The sequence below is a fragment of the Colossoma macropomum genome, unplaced genomic scaffold (genome assembly GCF_904425465.1).
Source record: "Colossoma macropomum unplaced genomic scaffold, Colossoma_macropomum, whole genome shotgun sequence".
Lineage (NCBI taxonomy): Eukaryota > Metazoa > Chordata > Actinopteri > Characiformes > Serrasalmidae > Colossoma > Colossoma macropomum.
In genome coordinates, this window is record NW_023494800.1 from 9597494 (window position 1) to 9621475 (window position 23982).

General features: G+C 40.0%; 1 protein-coding gene across 5 annotated transcripts; it reads left to right on the forward strand.

Annotated features, from left to right (window-relative positions):
• The first annotated feature begins 3184 nt into the window (after window positions 1-3184).
• ubap2a (ubiquitin associated protein 2a) lies at window positions 3185-23641 on the forward strand. Of its 5 annotated transcripts, none has more exons than XM_036587463.1 (27): window positions 3185-3247; window positions 7276-7413; window positions 7680-7757; window positions 7904-8014; window positions 8751-8916; window positions 9487-9564; window positions 9654-9717; window positions 10758-10855; window positions 10957-11015; window positions 11148-11218; window positions 11318-11492; window positions 11822-12071; window positions 12254-12537; window positions 12948-13141; window positions 14019-14277; window positions 14881-14920; window positions 15082-15256; window positions 15971-16031; window positions 16330-16534; window positions 16660-16751; window positions 17334-17384; window positions 18375-18456; window positions 19075-19437; window positions 20121-20225; window positions 20344-20411; window positions 20527-20718; window positions 22761-23641. In XM_036587463.1, exons 2-27 carry the CDS (start codon window positions 7318-7320, stop codon window positions 22854-22856), a joined length of 3513 nt encoding a protein of 1170 aa, XP_036443356.1. In that variant the 5' UTR covers window positions 3185-3247; window positions 7276-7317; the 3' UTR covers window positions 22857-23641. The 5 variants fall into 5 exon arrangements, with proteins under 5 accessions (XP_036443356.1, XP_036443358.1, XP_036443359.1 ...); XM_036587465.1 differs by having other exon boundaries at window positions 15974-16031; XM_036587466.1 differs by having other exon boundaries at window positions 10957-11009.
• Window positions 23642-23982: the final 341 nt, after the last annotated feature.

The following is a 23982-nucleotide window of genomic DNA, read 5'->3' on the forward strand; positions in this document are numbered from 1 at the left end:
TTTTTCAATGCTGAGTATAATTTATTTTCTCCCCTTGCGTGTCACTAGCACTCATGGTGTTCAGGTACAATCATTTTGTAGTGTTGCTTCTGAACTTCTATTAGGGGAAGATTATTCATCTACATTTCCTCTATTATTGAGCAGAGGCAGGGCAGTGGTGAGTGACATTGTTGCCTTTCCCGAGTCTTTCTGTGAAAGACTGTTGCAGGTTGACATTGTGTGTTTTGTTTGATTTGTTTTTTTTTTTTTTTTTTTAATACATGAAACCTTCATAGTCATTGCAAAAAAAGCAGAAAAAGAATTGATAGAACAAAGAGTAGATGTGATATGACCATATATTATACAAATAACCATCACTTTTAAAGCGTATTTTATATATAAATGTGTGTATACGTATTTGGAATCTTATAGAGGGAGAACACATTTTATGTAAATGTTTGAGGATGTGTGTGTGTGTGTGTGTGTGTGCGCGTGTGTGGACTAACAGTCATTATTTCGGTGGTGCCCTCTTTTTTTATACACACTACATGAATGTTTTTACAAATTACTGAGTCTGAAAACATACAATTTCAGCAACAAAAAACAGCAACAAAAAACAACCCAAGGAATTGTTTAAAGAGAAAAAATGAATAAAAGTCTATTGATGTATTTTTCTTCCATTTTGATCTTGCTTTGTGCGTTTTTTTTTTTAAACCTTTTCTTTAAGGTTCTCCTTGTTTCTCCCCATTGGAGTTAAACAGTGTGAGGGCATTCAAATATCAGTGTCCATATCTAGCATTTTTAATTTCTATTGGTCCGTATGTTCTTTGAGCTTGCTTGAGCGTAAATCTGAAGATTTTTACTCAAACCTTAGGCTACAAAGTGAGTTTTTATCACGATCACATCCTGAGATATATATATATATATATATATATATATATAATATATATATATATATATATATATATATATATATATATAGACAGCTGCAAAATAAAAAAAATTATAAGGTCCTGGAAATTAAAGGTGGCAGACAAAAAAAATCACGATACACATCACAATATTTTGACACACAGTTGAATGCACTGGTAGTGCCGCATTTAATAACTCATCAAAAACTCTGGGTACATTAGTTTCTATTCAACATTTCACACACTGTTCTGCACAGGACTATGCTTTATTTGTAATGCAACGTGCAGATAATGAAGTGTTTATTAGGTATGGATGATATCCATGACACATTTAGAGAGGTATATTATTAATCATGATGATTGCACAATTTCTGGAAATATGTGAACCGGGACATTGAGCCACCAGGATTGCCGCCTGGTAGCGCAAGGCCAGTCCTGCAGGGTGTGATAGTCACTGAATATTTTAGAAGAACTTGTGATCAAATGATGATTCGTTGAGGAATGGTTTGTGTGTCATTGTCAGTGCGGGGTCACTAGGGGTTGTATTGTTGACTTCAATATTAAGAATGTCTGCAGTTGTGTGTCATTTAAGATAACCTTTCATAAGCAGTGTGTATATATGTCTGGGAAAATAATTTTCTAAAAAGCCTAGTAATTCTCTTAAGACTGGTCTCACCTTTTGGTCACGTGACTCAAATGGGGAATGCTGATTTTTCAGAAAACTGAAAAAAAGCAACTTTGAGAATAAAAGTGTGAACATTGTATTTTATTATAGTATATTATATATGTTATAAGAAAATCTAATGGGCACTGTTAGATGGCCACTTGAGGTGGTTCTATACGACTATATTTCATCTTTTTAGACAAATGAAAAGAAGTTCTGTGGCAGTTCTTGCTGTACTAAACTTTGTAGATGGTCATGAATGGGTCAAAAAGGTAAGGTTGTAGCCGCCAGGGGGCTCCAGTTCAGACAGTGCGGTGCAGGAGCTGCAGAGGGGAAATGCGCGTCCACAGTCCTTCACTGCGCGAGTAACCGTACAAAAAAGTATTTGTACACAAATCAGCAGCGAATATAGAGAAAAACATTGACAGAGAAAGCATTTCCCCCTAATATTTCGCCTCCCTTAAAGCTATTTCCACAATTTAGGGAATGTTACTCCCTTCAAACGTGAATAAACAAAGGTAGCAAAACCCTGAGCATTTAAATTCAATGTCCATATCTAACATTTTTAATTTCCTTTTTAATAAAATAATAATAATAATAATAATAATAATAATTATGGCCTGGAAATTAAAGGTGGCCCGTGGCTTCTGGTATAGAGGGCGCTATAAGTGGTCCGCCAGCCGGTACGTTGCAGTCTTTCCTCTCACCTGATGGTGGCAGCAGGTAAGAGCAAATTCAGTAGTTCAGTAATTATAAACCCTTTAAGGCCGAACAAAAACGTGGTTATTTCTAATATTTAATCCGCTCTTAATATTTAATTAAGTAATTTCTTAATGCGCCTGCTGCGCTTATTTGCTATGTAAAGAACATTATTTAACAAAACTGACATGTATTAATTTCTGTTTAGTTTGTCTAACACATGATACTTCTGACGAGTGAACAATTGAACAGGAATATAAGTAATAGGTTAGACATGATTTATTGTTACTATTAAACGATTTAATTATTTGTTATAAGCACTTACCGACCCAACTTGCTCTAAGCAACCTGATAATGAAAGAAGCCACGTGCATCTTTTACATAGTGATAGGAGATACGGCAGCACACAGCTCGGATTCCATGTGCTGATCATTTGAACACAACACTTTGAATCATTTGTGAATGTCGGCTCTCTGGTATTTTGACACAGTGCAATCTGGCCCGCTTCGAAAAAAAAAGTTTGGACGCCCCTGTTTTTGGGGATACAGAAAGGTTAGAACATCGTGATGTAAAAATGAGTTATGGCTGTTTTGAGCCCATTAATCCAAATTTTATAAGTAAACCTCAGGGGAAAAAGATAAAATACAAGACAGATATGAGATAGGGTCCCTTTAAGTTCTCGCTCAGAAACCATGAAGCGCAATTAAATCATTATATAAATATATATTATATATATATATATATATATATATATATATATATATATATATACATATATATATATACATACACACACACACACACATATGTATATATATATATATATATATATATAGACCTGAAGGGCAGCGAGGCGTGAGCGCGCAGGTTCATTGTTTGCCTATGCAGTGCGCGTTCCCGTTGCGCGCGCCCTGCGCTGTTGTTCTGCCTCGGCGGCGCGCTGCGTGTCACGTGACGGAGTCTGCTGCTGGCTGAGTGTGAAGCGTGTTAGCAGGTAATAAAAAAACAACAAAAAGACACAAATCTCATACTCGTGTTTGAAAGTAGCGTTTAGGATTTGGAAATATCGAAACGGAGGCGGTTCGTTTATTTGTTGTTTCTCGTTCGAGTGTCGTTCACCATGTAATGGGCTGAAAATACGAAAATTTTGCTTTGTATGGCTTTTTTAGCCTGTTTCCCGGCTCGGGCTTTTAGCTGTGCTAGGCTAGGCTAGGCTAAGCTAGCTCTGCTATGTGGCCATTTTCTCAATATTACGCTCACCGGACGGCAGCGGGGTCGGTGTGTTTTTTGCGCTTAACGCCTTATGCTGTTAATTCGGTTTAAGTTCGAGAGCGGGAACGTTTTAACGGCCGGTTGCGGATTTACGAGCCCGCTAGCCTGCTTGACTCAGTCGGCTAGCCAGTAAAGCTACAACAATTGCCCGGACTGAGAGGGAGATGGACGAGGCTGAAGTTCCTATTCGTCAGCTTCTTGTTCGGATTTTCCCGTTCCACCTTAAATGGTGCGGCGGTTACATTCTGACGTCTGAGCGCCAGAATGTACCTACTGCAGCATTTAAGGTGGAACGGGAAAATCCGAACAACAAGCTGACTTCAGGAGAGGCACGGAGGGGAAATTAAGGGTTTAGAGGCAGTTAGCAACAGCAAGTTAGCCAGTTAGGACAAAGAGGGTCCTGAGATCCAGCTAGCTGGTTAGCTAACCTAGCTAGCCGCTTCGCTCCGCTCGTCTTCGAGTTGATCAGGGTTTGTGTTTGTAGCTTAAGTCGCAGATAATATAAGATCTCTTACGTCCAAGCGTCGTTATCTCTTATAACTAACAAAACATCTGTGTGTTTGAACGGATATTGGCTTTCAGATGGACAGCTTGCCAGTGATTGAGTTAGCCTGCTGAAGTAGATACCTTTAAATGTTAAGCCACAACAACAACAACAACTGCGCCCTATTGTTTGAAGCTTGACTTGACTTCTAGTTTGGTTCATCCTTTTCCTGCAATAATGATTATGTAGCTCTGTTATTAATCTGTATGTCTATAATTCGCGTCTTTCTTTTTTTCTCCAACATCCGCAAAAGCAGTGAGTAATAAATCTGCGCTGGCAGCTTTTTTCTTTTCCTTTTTTCCCTTTTAATGGAAATTGTACACCAGCACTTAAATCCATAATGTTTTTACTGTATTTGGCGTAATGTTTGGACACATTAAACGTGCATGTAGCTAGTAAACCTAAAGGATCAGCTGTGATGACAGAGCCTGCCATCAGGCTTTGTTCTTTTTGTTTTTCTTTGGGGGGTCTCTGGAATGGCCACACAGACCACCAGAGATCCAGAACTGCAGTCAGCTGTTGGAACGTCTTCTGTGTTTTATGGCGGTCATGATTAAACTGGAGAAGTTACTTTTACAGATACTTAGAGACGTGAGTTGTTTGGTTGGTGGTCGCATCAAAGGGGAATTTCACAGATCACTGAATAATTCAGTTGTTAGGATATAGACAGTGTCGTTCAGAGTGGTTTGATGTGATATGTGCCTTTCTAGAGACATTTCCAAAGTGTTGATGGTAACCAGACCTCCGAAACTCGATGCCTCTGCAAGCTACCTCACAGAGTGTTATTGCATGAAGTGATCATCAATATATTCAGTTGTTGCCTGATGCCTGAGGCATTGTTTTGCAATAGTTTTGAGAGAAAGTTTTGGCCTAATTTCTTTTTTCCCCGAAGAGTCATTTCTGAGATGTAAATACAGGTTATTGCAAAATGGGACCTATCAAAATTACCATTATTTTGGTATTATTATTATTATTATTATTATTTATGTCAAAATCAGTGTAATAGATCTTTTATTGTAGGATGTGACTTTGAAGGGTTAAAATCTGTACAGTGGGTTATTTCTCCTAGTCCTCCATGCAGCAGGCCACTCTTAGAGGTTGTGTGCAGTAACAGTGGAGTGCAGTAATAATTGGTCCATGTAACATTAAGTATTAATATTATAATTAATAATAATGTAATATAATAAAAATTACTTCAGTCACTAACAGACCTTAACTTGTTAGCTGTCATTATAGCAAAAGGTGCGTTTTTAAATGTTTTTGTCTCATCTCTGGTCCAGTTTAAGAAATAGTAAAGAAAACCAAATCGCTAACACCACCTGTGCTCCATGTGGGGGTTGTTGAACCCCCTACAAGCTGAGCTTTATTTTAGACAGTTGTGTAAACAGTGCCTCAAGATGTTCTGCAAAGTTTGGTGTGATATTAGGGCTTTAAGCTGAATGCAGTGTTGCTTCGGACAGGCCATCTGTTTCGCCCGCCGCTGGTAGTGAATTGGTAATATATTTCCTGCAGGTCTCATGTTTTATGAATGAGATTTTAACACAACATACATAACTTTCTGCGCATTGTCCTCAAAATTCATTAATGGATATTTCATGTTTTTTTTTCTCAATATCTGCATATTTAAATTATGGTGGTGTAAACAAAGTCATTTAGTGTTTTTTGATGTGGAACTGTAAATTGTAGAGAAAGACTCTGATTTTATTATGTCTACATGTGTCTTCTGAGTTTATGTATGTTATGTTTCTGATAAAATCCTGCATGTGCATCTCTGCCATGAACGGGTTTTAAAAATATGTTTTAGGCCAAAACTTCTTGTCTTTAATCTAAGACATCGGTCGATTTTCATTTTCATTTTGTGAAATAGCTTTCGGTGAGGTTGCTTTTTGAGACGTTAAAAGCTTTGGATGTCTGGTTCCAATCCTAACATTGTAAACAGTTCTGAGTCCAGAATGGAGCATTTTACATCATATCACTCTGACATTTTAACAGTTTATTATGCTAAAATGTAGAAAAATGGGTGGAATTTCCCTTCCGTAATCTTTTTGTTTTTGTTTAGTACTGTTTTGATTATGCAGGCACTGACTTGATGTGGTTTTTAGTTTAACAACACACTGTCATATTTTTCAATAGTGTGAGTCAGAGATTTTTCCTTAACTCTACTTACAGTCAGATGTGCTGCACTGAAAGAGTGGATATGTGGTTTGCTATTATAGTGTGTGTTATTAGGACAGTGAGGCCTGCAGTTGTGATGTGTAAGTGGACACCAGTTCAGTCTTGCTTGGCTTCAGTTGAGGCCAGGAGAGTGATAAGCTTGTGTGTGTGTATGTGTGTTTATGTATGTGTGTCCTATAAGTGTTCCTGGTGGTCAGAGGATTGCTCAATCTTGCCCAACTGGATTTAAGAGGGAAGGAATCTGATATGGCCCCTTGTGTGTTTGCTTGGCAGTTAGCAAAGTTTTAACCCTGCAGGGGCCACATTGTGGAAGTACAGCACAGAAGAGCTTCAGCAGTACATGGACTGCATCTTTGATGAATTTGCTGGGTGTTTCAGGTTGTTTTTAGAAAAGACAGTTTAGGATATATAAAACTTAATAAATAATGTTTCCTTTCTTTTAAAGTGCTGTGTGAGGACATTGTAAGATAAGAAAACATAAAATAGTGAACAAAAACAAGTTATGGCAGGTTTGTAAGACATTTATTTAGCATAGTCTACCAACACTCAGGAAGCATGCAGTCATTTTGTTTATTAAAGGGTCCATGTTGTTGAAAACTGAATTTTCCACACTTTTTTGAAGTAAGAGTTTGATGTTGTATGCAAACATTGTCAGAGTTTCAGAATGTACCATTCACTCCCCATTTAATACAGATCAAATATGGAAACTAAGCTGCAGAAAGAGCCTATGTTGAATTCTCTGTTTTTGTGATGTCACAGAAACTGGCACATTTATATATATCATCCAGAATTTAGCTCCACTAGTTCATGCTGACGTTATTGAGATATGAGAGCTTCGAACCATGCTGCTTTAATAAGACACAGTACAAGGCAGCCAATCAGAACAAAGATCATTTACATATATTAGTCTTAAAGGCACAGTATAAACAGCCTGTCTAAGGGACAAAGAGAAGTTGCAAAATGGTAAATATAGTAAAAAAGTAGCCTTTTACAAAAGTAACGACCCCTTTTTATGTTTGTTTATTTTTCAGATTTTTCTATTTTGTACATACATTGTTTTGTATATACTGTATATGATGACCTCGCTGGGCGGCGATCGAGCCCGGGGCACTCGGGACAAGGTGCTGCCCACAACCACACAGATCACACAGCCACAGAAACAGCTTCAGGTGCGTACGGACCTGTTTACAAAACCCTTGAAATGCTCTAGGTCTAATTTGTGATATCGTACATTGTTTTTATGGCCTTATCTTCTAGAAATATTACCTAGTCATAGACAAAAATGTCCAAGATTAGTATTAGTCTGTTTCTGGACTTATAGCTCAAAAGGTCTGGGTGCCTAGCCAAGGGAGTCTCAAACTTTGGCTTTTCTTACTACGATTTCTCATTGGAAATTTCTCACTGTTGTATTTTTTCTTTTGTGCATCTTTTGCAGGCTACAGCCGAACAGATCCGACTTGCCCAGATGATCTACGACAAGAATGATGCGGATTTTGAAGACAAAGTCAACCAGGTGAGATGCGATTTTAAAAATACTTGCTCAGGTTGTTCACTTTAGTACTGCGAAGTAGTTTGCAGAGCAACAAATTGGCCTGATTTTCTTTTTGCATAATTGATAGTTCTGTTTACACTGTTCTCAAGTCTGCTTTGCTTTCGTAGCTCATGGAGGTGACGGGGAAAAACCAAGATGAGTGCATGGTTGCTCTCCATGACTGCAATGAGGACGTCAACAGAGCCATCAACTTCCTGCTGGAGGGGACCTCTGACACAGTAAGACGCAAACCAACTGCACTCATTTTTGCCATCTGACTGTAGTTTGTTCTGCACCATGTTTAAGAAAGAGCCTTTAAAATAATTGCATTCACAACCTGAACACCACTACCACTTAAAAAAAATATACTATTTGAAGAAATATTTTTTGTTGTATTTTGTTGTTTATACAACTGTGTAGCACTGTTTAATTAAGTGGAGTACTATCCGACTGCCTTTGTAACTAATTCTTTTTGGATTGGCACTGATCTGTTTCATCAACAGACATTGTGTGAGTATCGGACACGCTTATAGTTATGCGTTTGTGATTTCTAGGAAAACTCAAAAATAGAAAGTAGGTCGTTTCTGTGATCGCCGGATAATCCTATGTCATAACAGGCCCCTGCCTGCACCGTGCTCTTGAAGCATGATCTGTTTAGTGTCCTTCACAGTTACAGACCATGTATACAAAGGAACTTTTCAAACTGTTTTACATGGTAAGGCTTTTTTTTTATGTTTAATGAAGAGGGAACTTTTGAGGGAGAAATGGCGTAACTGGATTAGGCCCGTTGAAGTTTTTACATGGTCAGTGCTGCATTCTTAGTACTTTATTTGTGGTTACAACACCGATTGTACAATACTGGTCCACCTTATTTAATTTATTCATAGTCAGACTCTACAAACATCTCGCAGGGAGCTCATTTATCCCTTTTTTGATCAATAAACTGAAGGGTTGTTCGTCTCTGCCTCTTTCTAGACCTCTTGGGAAACAGTGGGAAAGAAGAAAAGCCTAGGAAAGGACAGCATTTCCTCAGAGAGCAAGGAGAACAAGGAGAATCGGGAGAAGAGAGGCGAGAAAGAAAGCAGCAAAGCGCGTGGAGGAGCAAACCGCAGAGGGAAAGGGGCCAGTCGCAAGGGGCCGGGTAAGGAAAGCCATGGTTTCTGAGAGGAAGTGTGTCCTGGAGTTTGCCTGCTAGTCTCTCAGCATGCATTCTCATTTAGCCTCAAACAAACTTGCGAGCTCTCACTTTGTTTACCTTAATGAGGTCTGGCCCTCAGCTGCTTCAGACTGTTTGGATGCATGGGTGATGACATGGATCTTGAACAAAATACTTAGTAATTGGCCAGCTCTGTTGTTGCTGTCAATAACTGGTGTTTCTGTTTTCCTGTCATGTGTTGAACTTCCCATGTGGTTTATCAGTGGATGCTGATTGTTCCAGATTAAAAGTGAAAACTGCTTTCAGCTGTGGAGCCAGGCAGAAATTGACAGAGACAAAGTGAAAGCTTGGGTGTTACACTATGGCTGTAAAATTCCCATTCAGAATGTGTGCTTAGAGTCTATATAAACAAACACACTCATCTGTTTGCTTCCACTGATAATCATCAGTTTTGGAAAATACAGGTGTAGTTATTTTGGTTTTTATTTTGCTTATGTAAATACATATGTGCAGAGCCTATATTTTTGTGTGTTTGCATAAATTTGCGGTTGTCAGCGAGGGCTGAGGAGAATGGAGTGGACTCGGCACCTGTGGAGAGAGGAGCTGACCGTAGCCGTAGGGGGAGAGGGAAAGGTACACACCCATACTCTCATGCATGCTCACTCCATTTTTTGTGGGGGCGGTTTGTTGGTGTTTATATGGTTTTTTGTATGTGTGTGCAGTGTCTGGAGGCAGGGGAAGGGGCCGTGCACCGGGGGCCAGCAGGTTTACAGCGCAGGGAATGGGGTAAGAGGGAGGCTTTCTGTAATGGGCTACCCATCTCTTCCTTACTGAAACTACTTTCTGAATATCCACTAGTGATCCAGGCATGTTTTAATGGATCGGGTATGGACTTGACCCAGTTCTGATCTTTGTTTAAGATTCACACTCCGTTTTTCTACTTGTAACTGGTGTACAAACAAAATTGTCACTGAAATGTTCTGCTTTACTGGCCATGAAGCACTGCACTGGTTTTACAACCAGCTGTTGTAAACAGTTTGAAATTATTGCGTATTTATACAACAGTTAGTTCCCACGACACAATCTTGTATTTGACCTGCAGCCAATCTTATAAAGTGCATGACAGCAGGTCTACATCAAGTTCTGAACCTGTCGTTGCCCCTAAGCAAGCTTTTCTGTTGATGGCTCTGATGGGGGAGCAGCTAAACAAACTAGAGTTGACCAGAGATGAACTGAATACTTTTCAGCCAACAAGATAGGCTATGAGATCTGACAAATATTGAAAAAGCTGGACTGAACCTGATATACAGATCCTAAGTATTTCTTTGCTTTTTTTTCTTCAATTTGCGGTTGTATAAATGCAGTAGAACACTGGAGGTTGTGTATTATGGCTGTGATGACCAAATGTTATTAATGAGAACACACTCCCTCTTGTACTCTTTGTTAATTATGACACTATAAAATGGTTAATTTTCCTAAGTAGTCCAAAAAATGGCAGTCGTGTACAAAATGTAAATAATGTTTAAAATTTTTGTTTGATTTTAAGGCAACTGTTAGCCAAGGTCGTCAGAGTAGTCAGTCAAATAAGATCATTAGTCAATATTAAAAAGTTGATACATTAAAGTTTTATTGGCTTATTTTATCAGCTCAGAGTGTCACACTGTGCACATACTAAAAAAAAGTTGAACTTAAATGTTACTAACTCCAAAAAATACAAACATTGAATTCGACTCTGTCACGAGATGGTCAGTATTAAAGGACTCTAATCAGATCAGCAGTGAAAAGACTGAATTGCTACATCCCTAATTTTTACTCTCCATCTGCAGGACCTTTAACCCAGCGGACTACACTACGGACAGTGGCACGACCAACTCGCATGCTGACGTGTGGGAATCGGGGGCCAACGACACCACAGATGGGACAGGTAAAAAACACATACTCCAGGAAGAAGAATTACTATATAGTCCTGCAGAGGTTTTCCCAGTTTTTACCCTTGTCTGTTTGTATTTCATCATGTCTGCACAGTGGCATGGCGGAACACTCTAGAAGACTGGACAGCTGAAGAATGGAATGAGGATGTGAGTGTAAGTCAAGCAGTCTATTCGTTGTCACCCTGATTGATGTGGAAATGTATTTGAAGTTATTAATCAGGTTATTTTGTAGCAAGGGACTTGAGATGATCATTCATGCCTCATGATCTGGTTTTCTCTTTATAGCTCTCTGAGACTAAAGTATTCACCTCCTCATGTGCACCTCCAGCTGAGAACCACATCACACCTGGCCAAAGGTGGTACATTTAATGACCATGTGTTATAACCAGCCTGTAGTAAACATTCCACTGTTTTTGCCTGTAATTTTATTGTCTTTGTGTTGATGTCCCATGTAGTCTGGACCTGGCGTCTCTGCTGCAGAAGCCTGCTGGCAGGGAGGAGTTGGGGAATATGAAGCCGACCTCCTCGCAGGGGCTTGGCCATAGCCTGGTCTTCACCAATTCCCACCACCAGCCTACCCGCAACGGAGGCACCACCACTGGCACTCCCAGCTACGCACATGCCACCCTGGTGAGGCTTTGGCAACGTTTTGGGTCTTCACATTGTTGGGTCTTCGGATAGTTCTCTAGCTGAAAGATCTTGAGCTGGTTTTCTAGACATGCATTAAGTCTAGTGTTGGACTAAATAGCAATGCCAATGGTGAATCACCAATTGTAATTTTAAAACTTTAGGCACAGACTTAATCTGCGTCTGTGAAACCACTCACTTAATATTTAGCTTGTGGTTGGTGACTGAGACTGTGATTGTAAATGAGATTTGTATGTTGTGCAAGAACATTATTTGTCATTTAAAGTGTTTTTTGGGATTGAATTCTCCTTTTCTGTGTGTTTTTGTGCCAGTCCTCAGTCTTGGGTTCTGGATTTGGGGAGCTGGGTGGTCCTAAGCTTGGGCAGACCGCCGGACAACAGATACTGGAGCAACTGAAGGGACCAGGACTTGGGCAGCTTACCTCCCAGCCTCCTAGTACAGGGGCCAACTGTACCCCTGTAGGGGGGTTGGCGGGGACAGGGATATCTGTCCCCTCTTCCTCCTGGGACATCAAACCTCCTGGAACACAGAGCTCTGCCTCACTGCCCTCCCAATTCAGTCGTAAGTACCAGGCTATTTCACTCATGCACCATTTTAGAGGCACTCTTACACGTGTTAATACCACATGACACCATATCTTTCAGCTCTTGTTTGCACTCCTCCTAGCCTTTCTCTGACTATTCCACTCTTCCAAAGCCATTGAAACACAGAATGTCATCTGTTCTGTCCTCTCTGCACTTTAGGGGAGTTTAAGATGCAACCAGAGCCCTCCTTGGTGCTAAGCCAGCTGAGCCAGCGGCAGCAGAGCTCTCTGAGCCACACAAGCCCTCTGCCTCTGGCCAGGCAGCCCAGCCCTCCTCCACTGAGTGGACCCTCACCCACCCAAGGTCCATTGGAGGCTTTCTCCAAAGCACCAGAGCCATCTCAGCCCCCCATGGCCCACACACAAGCTGCAGACCCTCAAGCCAGCAGCACACAGCACCGCCAGATTAAGACACAGAAAAGAAGGATACCTACTACATCCAAGGTGAGAGTGCGTTTTTCTCTGCTTTATGCTTTTGTCACTTGTCTAGTATCTTAATGCAGATGGCTGGGTGGCATCCAAAAAGATGTTTTTGTCAATCAGAAAAGTAATGCAGACCTGTATCCTGTTACATGGTTTAATGAGTAGGCAAGGAAATTTTATAGCTATGAGAACATCTCTGTAAAATGCTGTACATGTTCTGTACTCCTTCCCTGGAGATCCACAGCGCTCTATGGTCTTGGATGCACTTTACTTCGATGTAGCTGAGTTCACAAAGAGCTTGTTAATTAGTTGAGTTGAACCAGCTGTATTACCATCTGGGAAATTAAACTGTGCACTGCTGCTTATAGGGCTGTTTTTTCAGTACACTACAATAGCAGTCATGTGGTTCTAAATAACCTTTGCTTGCATAGATTCCTTCCTCTGCGGTGGAGATGCCTGGTTCTGCGGATGTATCTGGGCTCAATGTGCAGTTTGGCGCTCTGGATTTCGGCTCCGAGTCGGCACTGCCAGATTTCAGCCAGCCAGAGAACTGCACCAGTGAAGCTACACGAGAGGCTGCACCTGTTCCTCAGACTCAGAGCAGCCTCTACTCCAAACCTATCAGGTCAGTCAGAAGAAGTGGACAGTTGGAACTAGTTATTGATGTTGACATCTGGTATGTTAAAAGTGTGTACTACAGGTGAATGCAGGTAATACATAATGTTTGTAGGGCCTACTTACACCTTGAATTAAAATGTGTTTTTGGTAATCAGATTAAGTTCAGATGCACAGCAAAGACAACAAAGTCGGTTCGGACCACATGAAATGCTGAGTGTAAACAGGACACATTGTGTTTGGATTGCGATTGGATCAAGCAAACCACATTCGGAGACAAATCATAGTAAATGATGTAAAATCAAAAGTAAAAAGGAAACAGCATATGTGCTGATGTGCTTTTTCCCTGGGACGTGTTTTAGAGAAAATTATAGATGGAATCCATCCAGAGTATATCCAAATACAATCTGCACACAAAACAATGCAAGTTGTAAACTGGCTTAGTTTCATAGTAGTTACTGAACAATTCATAGTAGCTACTGTAAGTAGTCTTTCAGGAGTTGAAGTCTTAAGATTAATAACTAATTATTGAGCCTAGGGTTCAAAGGGTAAAACATTGCTCTCTACAAGCACATTCTGATAGAAATATGCACTGCTCAGCTCTGTTTTCTGGACTGAAGTGCATCTTCACGTATGCTCAAATCTGTGGAGGCCATATGCTCGTCAGCATTATCCAACGGACAACAGACCTGTCATTACATTATCGTTTCGCTTGCTAGCTCGATCTGCGTTAGAGGGGTTTTAGAGGGAGTGTCCCCTTGTTTTTCACCATATTCCAACATCAAAGGTTTAACACGTTGTCCTCAGACATATGTTCTTGTTATGAAATCATGTCTGGTTCATGATTCTGTTTGCACATCAATAGTATTGCATGTCTGTCCCTGCAGTGAATCTCTTGCCAATCCTGTCCCGCTGCTGCTGCCGCCTTTGGCCCCTTCTGACAGCATCTACCCATCTCCCTCCGTGGCTCTGCCCAGCTTAGCCCCTTCTTTGACCACTCCCAGCGCTGCCACGGTGCCCGCCTCCTCCTCTTCCTCCTCATCGTCCTCAGCAGCCTCATCTGCTGGGAACAGCTTTGACTGTGGAGTGGCTCCACACTCACGACTGACCTTCTCTCAGAACAAGGAGCCCTCTGGACCTGTGACTGTGAGTTAGAGTTTAAGGCCATCAGCTAGACATTGAATAATGCCATCAAAGATGTGATGAACACTTCTGATATTAGTAATACTTTTTGGCTTCTGGATGATTTTTTAAAAATACTGTTACTAATAATAATATTCTTATTGTAACTATCATTATTATTATTATTATTATTAAATAATAATGATTCTTTTTCTAATTATTGCTAGTAGAACTGTTTAGTTATGTAATGTAGAACCTTTCATTTTAGTTAGGGTTAGGCAAATTCTCAGTGCTCTATGCAGAAAGATGAGCAAAACACTGAAAAGCTGAATAGTTCTAGGTTTTAAATGAAAAAATATTGAAATGACAGAATGATTAAGTTTATAGAAAATCAAAGCAATGCACTAGGCATATTCTAATCTCAATATTTTTATAATCTGGTTTTGAAAATGATGATTGATGATGATAATAATAATAATAATAATAATAATAATAATAAAATAATGATAACAATAATGATAACATTATCTGGCACAGTATTCTAAAATTGAAGGTCTATGTAAGAAAAATAAGTTTATATGAAGATGGATGCCCATTGTTGTTTTTTTTTAATTCTCTTTCTAACAGAACGGTTTTAATGGTGTGAGGACCTCTGCTGCTTTAGATTGTAAGTGAAGTTTTTATTTGGTGATTTTGATCAGGATTTTGATGAGTTCTTGACATGTTTGTATGTTTCTGACATGCTAATCTAAAGCTGTGATTGAAGATTTGTGTGCTGCTTTCTGTTTTAGCATGCCATAACCTTTTCTCTCCCCCTCCTGTTTTTAGCCACATCGAGTTCCTCCACTCCAAAGCCAGAGTCTCCCTCTTTGGGCAGCAGCACCACCAGTGTTGCCCCTTCTGCCCCCTCATCTCTGCTGCCCCCCTCAGTTACCCCCCACAGCTCAGCTCTCTCCAGCCTGGCCCCTGAGTTGCCCTCGGCCAGCCTGCCACCCCTCAGCAGGTGAGCCTGTTTGGCCCTTTCACCCTCTCCTCTCAGCCCCTAAAAGTCAGCTGTTGTTGTCAACTGGCCGACAATATTAGCTGATATTAGTGACCCGCTGTTTTATTGGTATCAGCTGATATCACTGTTAGTGTGCCAGTGTTTAGCATCTTTTGTCCTGTTGGGATTTAGACTTGATGTGGTAGCAGGTATGCCACTGGGCACTTCAGCATGAGGAACTCTTTGTTTAATGATATGACAGTAAAACAGGCTGAAGTGGTGTATCTGAACACAAAGCACGATCATAGTAAGTTTTAGAAAAACATACAAAATGCATCCAGACCTTTTGAATATTTACCATGAGAATATTATGAACTACTACTACTTTTTTATTTTTTTTTAAGAAGAGAATTAATGGAAAAATTTGAAAATAAGGTGATAAAAAGAAACAAAGTGCAGTACATTGTGGGTTACATAATGCTATTTAAGACTAATTTCTCATGTTAAATTGCGTTTAGAAGTTAATTGAGAACTGAAAATTGTCAGTAAAGCACAGTTTACCTCAAACTATTGAAGTATCAAATTGAAATCTAAAATGTAAACAAATTTTGTGAAGTTATTTTATTATTAGAATTATTAGCCCCCAAAAATCTATCGGCCTCAAAATTTCGGTTGGGCCTTAATGTGCATGAGTAATTTACAGCCTCTGTACTTTCTGCAACCTTTTTTCCCTAGCAGCCATGTGAGCAGTGGCCACTCCTCAGTATCAGCACTTTGCACCAGCTCCTCGCTAACGGTGAGTGTAATGTTGTCATAACAGTAACACACATACTTAGTCATTATGTAAGCTGTCAGTGTTAGAACAAAACCTTGTGTCTACAAACTGGTAACTTTTCAGGATGAGAAAAAAATTATATTACAAGTACTTTTGTATGATTTCTGTTGATCTATTCATAAAATTTTCACACAATATAAAAGGAAGCTGGTATTTTCAAATAGTGTAAAATAAAAATAACATATGCAACTGTATATAATCTCTTTCTTTCGCTCTCTCGCTCTCTAATCTCCATCCACTCTGCCATTCTTACCTGTAGTATACTAGTGTGGACAGTGTGAGTTCTCTGGCTCCGTCTTCGGTAGCGTTCTCCTCTGCGTCAGTGTCAGCTCTGCCCAGCAGCAGTGTGAGCAGTGTGGGTAGCGGTAACAGCAGCCTGCACTCCACATCTCTGGGGCTCAGTGGCAATGGCACCACCACACCCTCTGCTGTCAGGACAGCGCCTTTGCTATCCTCCTCTACTGGTGAGACACAACCTGTGTTTCAGACGTTTTAGACCCCAGTATAAGGATGTCCTAATCAAGTTTTTATCATTTTTATGTGGATGTGTTAATTTTGGCTAATGGGGTTTTTCACTGTTGCTTTACAGGAAAAGCTCCCCCTAACTTGTCTCAGGGGGTTCCTCCGCTGCTGCCTAACCAGTATATCATGGGTCCTGGAGGCCTGCTGCCTGCATACCCAGTAAGTGACGCAGCCCTGTTATATCAGAACAGATCAGATCAGCTTTCACTTGTCTGGAATAGACAGTGTCTGGAATTCAGCTAGGTAGCGCCTAAATCCTAAAGCACCTAAAGCATCCTGTTCCTGCCCTACACTATTTACTTTCTTCCTTGCTCTAATACATCCACTTTAACTCTGGAAGGGCTCATTTGAATCAGCTGAACTGGAGTGTTTAAAGCAGTAAAATGTGCAGGCCTGTGTAGACTTCATGACCGGGATCATGAACAGTGATGTAGTAGACTGTATATGTGTGACTGTGTTTCTGTTTTTGGGCTGAGTGCTTTTAGAGATGACTCACATGCATATAAATATCTGTCTGTGTTAAATATAGTGGAGTGGAGTGTTATTATTGTTGCTGGAGTGGTAGTGATAATGCATTGCCAAAACTACTGCTGTAATTTGCATGTTTGTGAGTTGATAAATCTGTGTTCATAGCACGTAATTCCAAATGTAAATTATGAATTGCATGTGAGATTATTTTGTGTCTGCTGTCTCTCTGAGACAAGCCTATATGAGTTCTGAACCTGTTTATTTGTCTTACAGCAAATCTATGGTTATGAGGACCTCCACATGCTGCAGTCCAGACTACCAATGGTGAGTTCTTGTTAGAGCATAAGATTTTGGTCCAAATATAAATAAAGAACTTTGTCTTTTTTGTTTTGTATCTGAAACGGACCCGAGCCCAACAAATGTCTGTGTGAAACTGACCTGAACCAGCCCATTATCAAATAAAACCTGAAATTCCAAATGCTGGCGCTAATTAAACTACCATTTAGAGACAATATATATTATTGGATCACAGATAAATTAAATAAAAAAATTGCATAAAATAATATGACAGTAAAATAATCAGTTGTCCTACAGAAGTATAAATTCCTGTTTAACAAATTTATCAAGTAATGCTTTAGAGCAGGCATCTCATACTAAGGACCTTCGATGCAAAGTGATTTGGAGAGTAGAATTTACCCTCATCTAACCCTCTGAATTCAGTTCATAAAGGTATTGCTGATTAGCTGATGAGCTGAATCAGGGGGTTTAATAAGGCAGTGTGCTGAAGTCTGCAGAGTTTTGGACTGTGAGGACTGGAGCCTGACACATGCTTTAGAGCAACCCAAAGGATTTTAGTCTGGATGAACTTTTCATAATGTGCCATTCTCACACTGTGGCAGTGCTATAGGAGGACGATGGCTTTCTCCTGTTTAATCCTAAAACACTGTTTCTTTACATAGAATATATTGCTTATAACGCATTGAATGAAAAATTGCTAAACAAATTAAATATAAAGGTTCTGTTGGCTGCACTCTCAGGTACAGTTCAAGTACTCTTCTGAATTGATGCCTGTTTTATTTGCCTTGCATCCAATTTCTTATCTTGCGGACATCAGTGTTAAATTCTGTCAGCAACACAGACTGGTGACTCCAGCAGGCCTGATTTAAAAATTATTATAAGGTAATGAAAGTGGGAAAGAGGAATAAAGTAACAAGAAAAATTAAAGCAAATTAAGGGTAAAGTCTTTTGAAAGTAGAGGTGAACTATGAGAATTCACCCATTATAATCACACTTTACGCTCTTGTCATCCTGCAGGATTATTATGGAATCACATTCCCAGGGCCCACTGCAACGTTGTCTGGCAGAGATGGAAGCCTAGCCAATAATCCTTACTCAGGTAACCCAGTACCACTTTGTCCTGTGTCTCAGTGCCATTCAGTGCCAACCCTGAAATCATCCTTGACATCAGAGCTCTGCATAAAACTACAACGGGCGCAACCTCAATCTCATCCTCATCATTTTTATAATAAATTCAGATTGTCTTTATCGGTCTATAATTTATTTGTTTTATCCAACATTACATTTTTAAATTTTGTAGTGATTTGTCTGTCAGTGATTTTCAGATCTAGCCCACATTACCCATTATCATGTGTTTATATGCTTGGTGCTGAGCAACAAGAAATTAAGATGCAAAATAATTAAACTTCTCCTCTGTGGCTCTTCATGCTATTATTTTGCACCATTAATGGTTTGTCAAGGCTAATATAACCAGCTAGGGTAAATTATGGTCTATTTTCAGCTAATGCTAAAGCTGCAGCCTGAGGGTTCTCAGGGACACCATAATATTTGTTGTTTTTAGTGAAACTAATTAAGTGAATAAATTAATTTTCTTTTCATGGTTATGACCAGCATATGTTCATCCATTCCTGTAGACCACTGTGTTACCCTCTTAGCAACCAGACACATAAAGACTTGCTCTCTCTTCTTCTTTCTTTTTTTTCTTTTCCTCTTAAAGGTGAAGTGCCAAAGTTTGGCAGGGGCGACTCCACCTCTCCGGCACCCCCTACCAGCCTGTCAGCTGCTCACACTCCCCAGGCAGCGCAGCCCCCACAGGCCCAGAGCCAAGGCCAGAGCCAGCCACAGCCACAGGGGCACCACAGCACCCAGCAGGCCTTCCTCAATCCTGCTCTGCCCCCTGGCTACAGCTACACAGGCCTGCCCTACTACCCCGGAGTGCCTGGAGTCCCTAGTGCGTTCCAGTACGGCCCCACCATGTTCATGCCCCCTGCCTCTGCCAAGCAGCATGGCATGGGCCTGAGCAACCCCTCCACACCATTCCAACAGCCCAGTGGCTATGGCCAGCACACCTTTAGCTCAGGTTGGTCATGTACATATGTCTATGTATAGAATATGTGATATGTACAAGAGAGAACCAAAGGAGCCTCATGCAGATCAAGTTTCTTTGTGCAGCACGTTATGTCGCTGTTTTGGCTCCTAGTTTGCGCCTTTTTGCTAGCATTCTTCTTCAAGGCAGGTAAACTAAATAAACTGATCTATATTTCTCTGTGTGGTCGGCTTCCACAAATACAACCAGCATGGAAATTCAGTTTCTTCTCTTTTCTGTAAACTTTGTCTAGCGTGGTGGTTTAGGTGTCTGCCATTTGTCCTCCTAGTTTAAAGTATCAGTTTGCACAAGTTTAGTGTCATATGATGGGAATCTGTTAATCTACAGGAAATGTAGTGGACAGTCTGTTGGATGAGCGTGTAGGGTGGATTAGTGTTCTTTTGCACGTGTGGGTCAGTTCAGACTAATATCAGATGAAGGTCACATGAAAAAGAATGTAAACAACCAGACAGATTTAGGCCACTTTTACCTATAGCCTAAATTTAGCCTAAGATAAATGTTCAGTATTTTAGTAATACTGCCGATATGTTATACTCAGAAAAGCGTATTGTGATGTAATTTATTGTGATAATTATAACATGGTCATACTGGCCACCTGTAGGTGTAGACTGAAATAAACGACTTAATCACGTTTGTCTGTTTATCTTTCTGCTCAGGGTATGATGACCTGACACAAGGCCCAGCGGGAGCGGAATACAGTAAAGGGTACAGCAACTCCTCTCAGACACAGGCCAAATCTGCTGCCTCTGGTCCAGGGAAAGGTGATGTAACGCGTTTATTTTGGAGGTTGAAATGATATTGTGGGATCGAGGGATTTATAACCCACACATTTTTAAGTTCTTTTTACATTTAATGATGACCATTTTACACTGTCCACAGGCGTCTCCGTGACGTCCAGTAACTCTGGTGTGCCAGACATCAGTGGAACTGTTTACAACAAGACTCAGGTAACACTGCTTTACGACTTGGGTTAATGTTGTGTTGCTGATTTTACTGATTGTCATTCACGTGCAGTACCTGAGCTCTGTGTGATTCATTATCTTTGTCCATCTATGACTGCAGTCCTTTGATAAACAGGGTTTCCATGCTGGCACTCCTCCTCCCTTCAACCTTCCCTCGGCTCTTGGGGGTACTGGGCCTTTGACCCCCGGGGGTGCCCCTGGATACGCCCCAGCTCCTTTCCTCCACATCCTGCCTGCTCACCAGCAGCCCCACTCTCAGCTGCTGCACCACCACCTCACCCAGGATGGACAGGTCAGTCACACACATACAGAATCATTAACCCAAAACGAGTTAACGGCTGTAGAATATCCTTACGCTCATTGATAACTTACTACGAGTGAGCTTGATTATTTGAATATACAAATGTCCAGGCTCAGCACTTGTTTACTTAATCGGGTGTTAGATTAAGGCATGCATGGTTTGGAATAAAAGTATATTATAAATTATTTTTTAATCTGTTGTTGGCTATGTATGTGACACAGGACCACAGAAAATGTCAGGACACAAGCAGCTTATATTCTCTGTTGTACAGATGCATCAAAAATCAGAGCTCTGCTGACTTGGTTGCAGTTCAAGCAAATGTGTATCAAGATGACAGCAGAACAGCTCATCTTGCTTGGCATACAAAGGCTTATATGACAAGCAACACACCATATAGCTGAAAGGCTGATAACAGTGACTGTTTCTAGCCTTTTTTGGTTTAGGTGAATCCTAGTCTGTTCATGTCTGGTCTTTTTTGTAGAATGGGCTGTACCCATTGTATGCAGCTCTTAGTTGCAGTGCTTAAAAGAAAAATGATATTCATTTTTGCTACTGCTTAAGGAATTCAGTTTTTCCTTTTTCTTCGGTCGTTCTCAAAGTGTTTAAGAATAAAAAAAAAAAATTCATTGGACCTAATGTGACGGTTAAAAGCAGCATCTGTCATTCTGGAAAAAAAAAATCACACTTGGTGTGAATTTGCCATCAGTTGTGCAAGTTAATGTTATGTAAGTCATTTAGAAGTGTCAAAGAGAGGCAAATATACCTTAAACATAAGTAGAAATCACTAAATCAAATGAATACTCATACATACATACATACAGCGTACAGTAAAAGAATTTTAAACCTAACTTTTTTTTTTTCCATAATGCTATAAAACATCTTGTTTGGATATACAAATACTATTTATTATAAAATGCAGATATTCACATGACAGATGTTCACATTCTTATCCCTACCAGCAGGCTGTACAGTCAGAATCAGAATCTTAAACAATTAACAGATGTACAGATGTTTCTTTTGGTGTAGGTGTCAAAATTAAATCCTATGAAATAAATATAGATGAATAATAAATGTGTATTAGCTAGATAGAAAGAACACAAACAGCTGTGAGTAATGTAAAAGTATATGCAATGGGAGTTTTGTCACTTCCAAGTACTGAAGTGTATATAGCAGTATGAACAGCTGTGACAGGATTGTCGTACATGCTAGGACAAATGCATCCAGTGTGAATGCAAAAAAATCACTCGCCCTCATGCGATAGACCTTCCTATGTGCATGTCTGTATTTTGTCTAAGTGTTCATAGACGTTGCAGTCAACTATTCATAGTCAGTCATTTGTGAGCTCTTCTATATGGTGCATATGATCCAACATTACCCCATCGCCCAGGTCTTCTGCTCAGTTACGACAAAGGTTAAGTTAGTGTATTTACGTTAGATGTAGTCCATTGGGAAATAAACAATACATAAGTCCAGATGTTTGTAAACAAAGGGCCTCACGATGTACATGGTGCCAAAAAGCTGTTTATTTGGGGCTGTAATGCCAAACGTAAAGCCAGCAAGGATATAAGGTTTTATGGTTTGTCACCTGGAAGAAAGTCCTCCTAAACATGTCTCTGGATTTGAAAGTTGAGGCATCCCCTGCTACCTTTAGCCTATACACTATCTTTATGCTATTCTTAGCATAAGCTGAAATGCATATTAAATAACACTGATCCTTACCTTTACTGTTTCTAAATTTGACTACAATCACGCATGACTGCATACTTGAGTGCTAACAGTACCCCCTTGTGGGGAATCTGAATTATTGAGGAGAATTTATTTGCTGTACATTTCCCAAAATGAGCATTACAATACAAATCTTTTACATGCTGCTTTCTTTTCACAATTTTAATATTTGTTTAACGTACTGAGGTTTAGACTTTTTAGGAGCATTTTGTGTAGTTTTTAAAATAAAACACCTGCAAGTTCACAGAACATCTGCTACATGCTCAGAAATGTTGAACTGAGTGAACTGAGTGTTCTGGTATGTGCAGGGTGGACCAAGTCAGAGGAGCCAGACCAGCAGCATGCAGCAGAAGGCCCAGGTCAACAAGTCTAGCTATGGCAGCTCCCCCTACTGGGGCAACTGAAAAGTGCAAGAGCCCCATGCCCCTCCTATGGACGCCACGTTACCATGCAACACTGCGGCCAGCGTTAGAGCAGAGCAGAGGGACAACTACACACAGCACCGTGCTTAACACACACACCCACACACATACATATACACGTGCACACACACTACCATCTCCCCCTCCCCTAGTTCTCATCCCCCCTTTTCAAAGTTTTGGCTGTTGTATGTAAAATATATTTATGTATGTATTTATACAGTATATATGTATTGGTAGGATATGAAATGTGGTTTACTGCATTTTGTTTTGAAGGATGTTACTGTTAATTTCAAAATGGATATGAATAAACAAAGAGGATGAGAACTAAATACTAAAAATAGAAGGTGAATATACTTGAACCAGACCCAGCATCATGAAAATGTGGGAGATATTTTTTTTTTTTTGTATAAATACATGAACCTAATAATGGTGTACATTATTGCTAAGCATCATTTGATGGAGATTTTTTTTTGTATAAATACATAAACCTAATAATGGTGTACATTATTGCTAAGCATCATTTGATGGTGAAGCCTTTTTTAAAATGTTTTTGTATGTTTGCCCCCTGGCACCCCATTGACCTGTGAATTTTTTTTTCCCTGTTTGGGGGGGATTTTTACTTCAGTGCTTGACTTTATTTCCTCACCCCCCCCTCATTTGTGAACCCCTCCTTATCCTGTTAATTGGCTGAAACGTAGCAGTTCTGAATCAGAATCATTTTAACATTGGTTTTACCCTTGTCGTTCAAATAAAATATCCGACCAGTTCCTTGTTATTTTTGTCCCTTATTAGTCTCTACAAGGGTAAAGAGTTGCATGCTGTAATTCTGCATGAAGAAATAGAAAAAAAATGTTTTAAACATTTTAATATAAAAAAAACTTTAGCAATGACTACATACAGTGACCCCCATAACACAGTCATTCAACACCATGTAAGTGATCAGTCATTTGAGCTCACCAAGTATTAACCTTCACAGCTGTGAAATACTGACAGTTCAAAAAGTCAAGTATTCCTATATATTTTGCAACAAGACAGATTACATAAGCATATAGAGGTCTCATAGCATTTCCCAAGACACCAATTCTGAATATGCATTATTAATGCAGAA